General features: G+C 34.3%; 1 protein-coding gene across 1 annotated transcript in view; it reads right to left on the reverse strand.

The window, feature by feature from the left end:
- Positions 1-1,146: 1,146 nt before the first annotated feature.
- Phum_PHUM188900 (uncharacterized protein) overlaps positions 1,147-2,368 on the reverse strand; it is a gene marked incomplete at both ends in the record, with an annotated part of 2,863 nt that continues 1,641 nt past the window's right edge. The window contains one exon of the mRNA XM_002425217.1: positions 1,147-2,342. Within this exon, the coding sequence (XP_002425262.1) occupies positions 1,147-2,342 (1,196 nt within the window). The remainder of the gene's footprint in view (positions 2,343-2,368) is intronic.

The raw sequence follows: 2,368 nt of genomic DNA on the forward strand, positions 1-2,368 counted from the left end.
TTCGTAAAAGGAAATATTTTATTTATAATAAAAAAAAAAAAAATGGCGGCGGTCCCTTTTCCAAAATTTCCCCCATCCCCGTCGTCATTGTTAAAGACAACAAAATGGAATTCATCGTAAAAAAAAAAAAATGAATGGAATTTTTACAATATTGAAGTAAAAAAAAAAAAGAAAAAAATCGATATTCAATTCGTTGATATTGTCCAGAAAATATCAAATTTATTTTTCTGGAACGTACAAACGCACACGCACACGCACACGAACACACACACGAACGCGTTAATAATTTTTTTTTTTCCCCAACGGTTAATGTAATCTTTTTTAAATATAATAAAATTTCATAAAGGATAATACGAGTCCATTTCATGTTTTTTATTATTATTATCGTTTGTTGTTTTAATAATAATAATAATAATAATAATAATAATAATAATAATAATAATGATAATAATAATAAAACAATGCGTGACATGCGAAATCATTAAATATGTGTGTGTTATTTACGCACGATTTTTTTTTTAATAACTATGGTTAATTAATCGAATAAAGGAAAAATGGAAGGGAAAAAAAGGTTAAAGGCCATAGAATAATAAGGTAAAGGCATAGAATAATAAGGTAAAAAAAAAATTTTTTTTTTTTTGTGTAAATCTCGTGACTTGTTTTTTATGTTTCTCGTTATTTACATAACAAAGTCATAGAGAAATAAAACTTTTTGTACGTAAAATATTTATTTTTCATATTTAATGACGTTCATTTTTTTCTTTTTTTTTTTTCAATTTTTATTTAAAAAAAGAAAAAAAAGGAAATTTTTACGACCTTTGAGAAAAATGTTTTTATTGTAAATTGAATAAAAAAAGAGAGAAAAAGAAGGGGGTGAAAAAATTTTTTTTTTAGGTATAAAAATAAGGTCCGATAAAAAAATAGTATCATCTACGTCTGCATTTGGATTATTGTATAATTTTATTATTATTATTATCAGTATATGATAAAGGGGTCTCTTTCAACACTTATTATTTACAGGTCTCTTTACGATTTAAATCCCTCGGGAATATATGCCTGAATATAAGAGAACATGTTTAGAATAGGTTTTGTCCTTTTATAACCTTCTCCATTTATTCATTCATCATAAAGACGGCACCGCAAAAATTATTGTGCCGTCTTCCAGTGTGTATTTTCTTCGAGGGAAACAAGTAATTTCCAGCACACTCCAGAAATCTCCAGCGTTCTCCAGCAATTTTCTCCAGAATTCTCCAGCAATTTTCTCCAGCAATTTTCTCCAGAATTCTCCAGCGTTCTCCAGCAATTTTCTCCAGAATTCTCCAGCGTTCTCCAGCAATTTTCTCCAGAATTCTCCAGCAAATTTCTCCAGAATTCTCCAGCGTTCTCCAGCAATTTTCTCCAGAATTCTCCAGCGTTCTCCAGCAATTTTCTCCAGAATTCTCCAGCGTTCTCCAGCAATTTTCTCCAGAATTCTCCAGCGTTCTCCAGCAATTTTCTCCAGAATTCTCCAGCAAATTTCTCCAGAATTCTCCAGCAAATTTCTCCAGAATTCTCCAGCGTTCTCCAGAATTCTCCAGCAATTTTCTCCAGAATTCTCCAGCAAATTTCTCCAGAATTCTCCAGCGTTCTCCAGCAAATTTCTCCAGAATTTTCCAGCAAATTTCTCCAGCGTTCTCCAGCAATTTTCTCCAGAATTCTCCAGCAAATTTCTCCAGAATTCTCCAGCGTTCTCCAGCAATTTTCTCCAGAATTCTCCAGCGTTCTCCAGCAATTTTCTCCAGAATTCTCCAGCGTTCTCCAGCAATTTTCTCCAGAATTCTCCAGCGTTCTCCAGCAATTTTCTCCAGAATTCTCCAGCGTTCTCCAGCAATTTTCTCCAGAATTCTCCAGCAAATTTCTCCAGAATTCTCCAGCGTTCTCCAGCAATTTTCTCCAGAATTCTCCAGCGTTCTCCAGCAATTTTCTCCAGAATTCTCCAGCGTTCTCCAGCAATTTTCTCCAGAATTCTCCAGCGTTCTCCAGCAAATTTCTCCAGAATTCTTCAGCAAATTTCTCCAGAATTCTCCAGCAAATTTCTCCAGAATTCTCCAGCGTTCTCCAGCAAATTTCTCCAGAATTCTCCAGCGTTCTCCAGCAAATTTCTCCAGAATTCTCCAGCAAATTTCTCCAGAATTCTCCAGCAAATTTATCCAGAATTCTCCAGCGTTCTCCAGCAAATTTCTCCAGAATTCTCCAGCGTTCTCCAGCAAATTTCTCCAGAATTCTCCAGAATTCTCCAGCGTTCTCCAGCAAATTTCTCCAGAATTCTCCAGCAATTTTCTCCAGAATTCTCCAGCAATTTTCTCCAGAATTCTCCAGCGTTCTCCAG

The sequence above is a fragment of the Pediculus humanus genome, genomic scaffold (assembly GCF_000006295.1).
Source record: "Pediculus humanus corporis 1103172107538 genomic scaffold, whole genome shotgun sequence".
Taxonomy (NCBI): Eukaryota; Metazoa; Arthropoda; class Insecta; order Psocodea; family Pediculidae; genus Pediculus; species Pediculus humanus.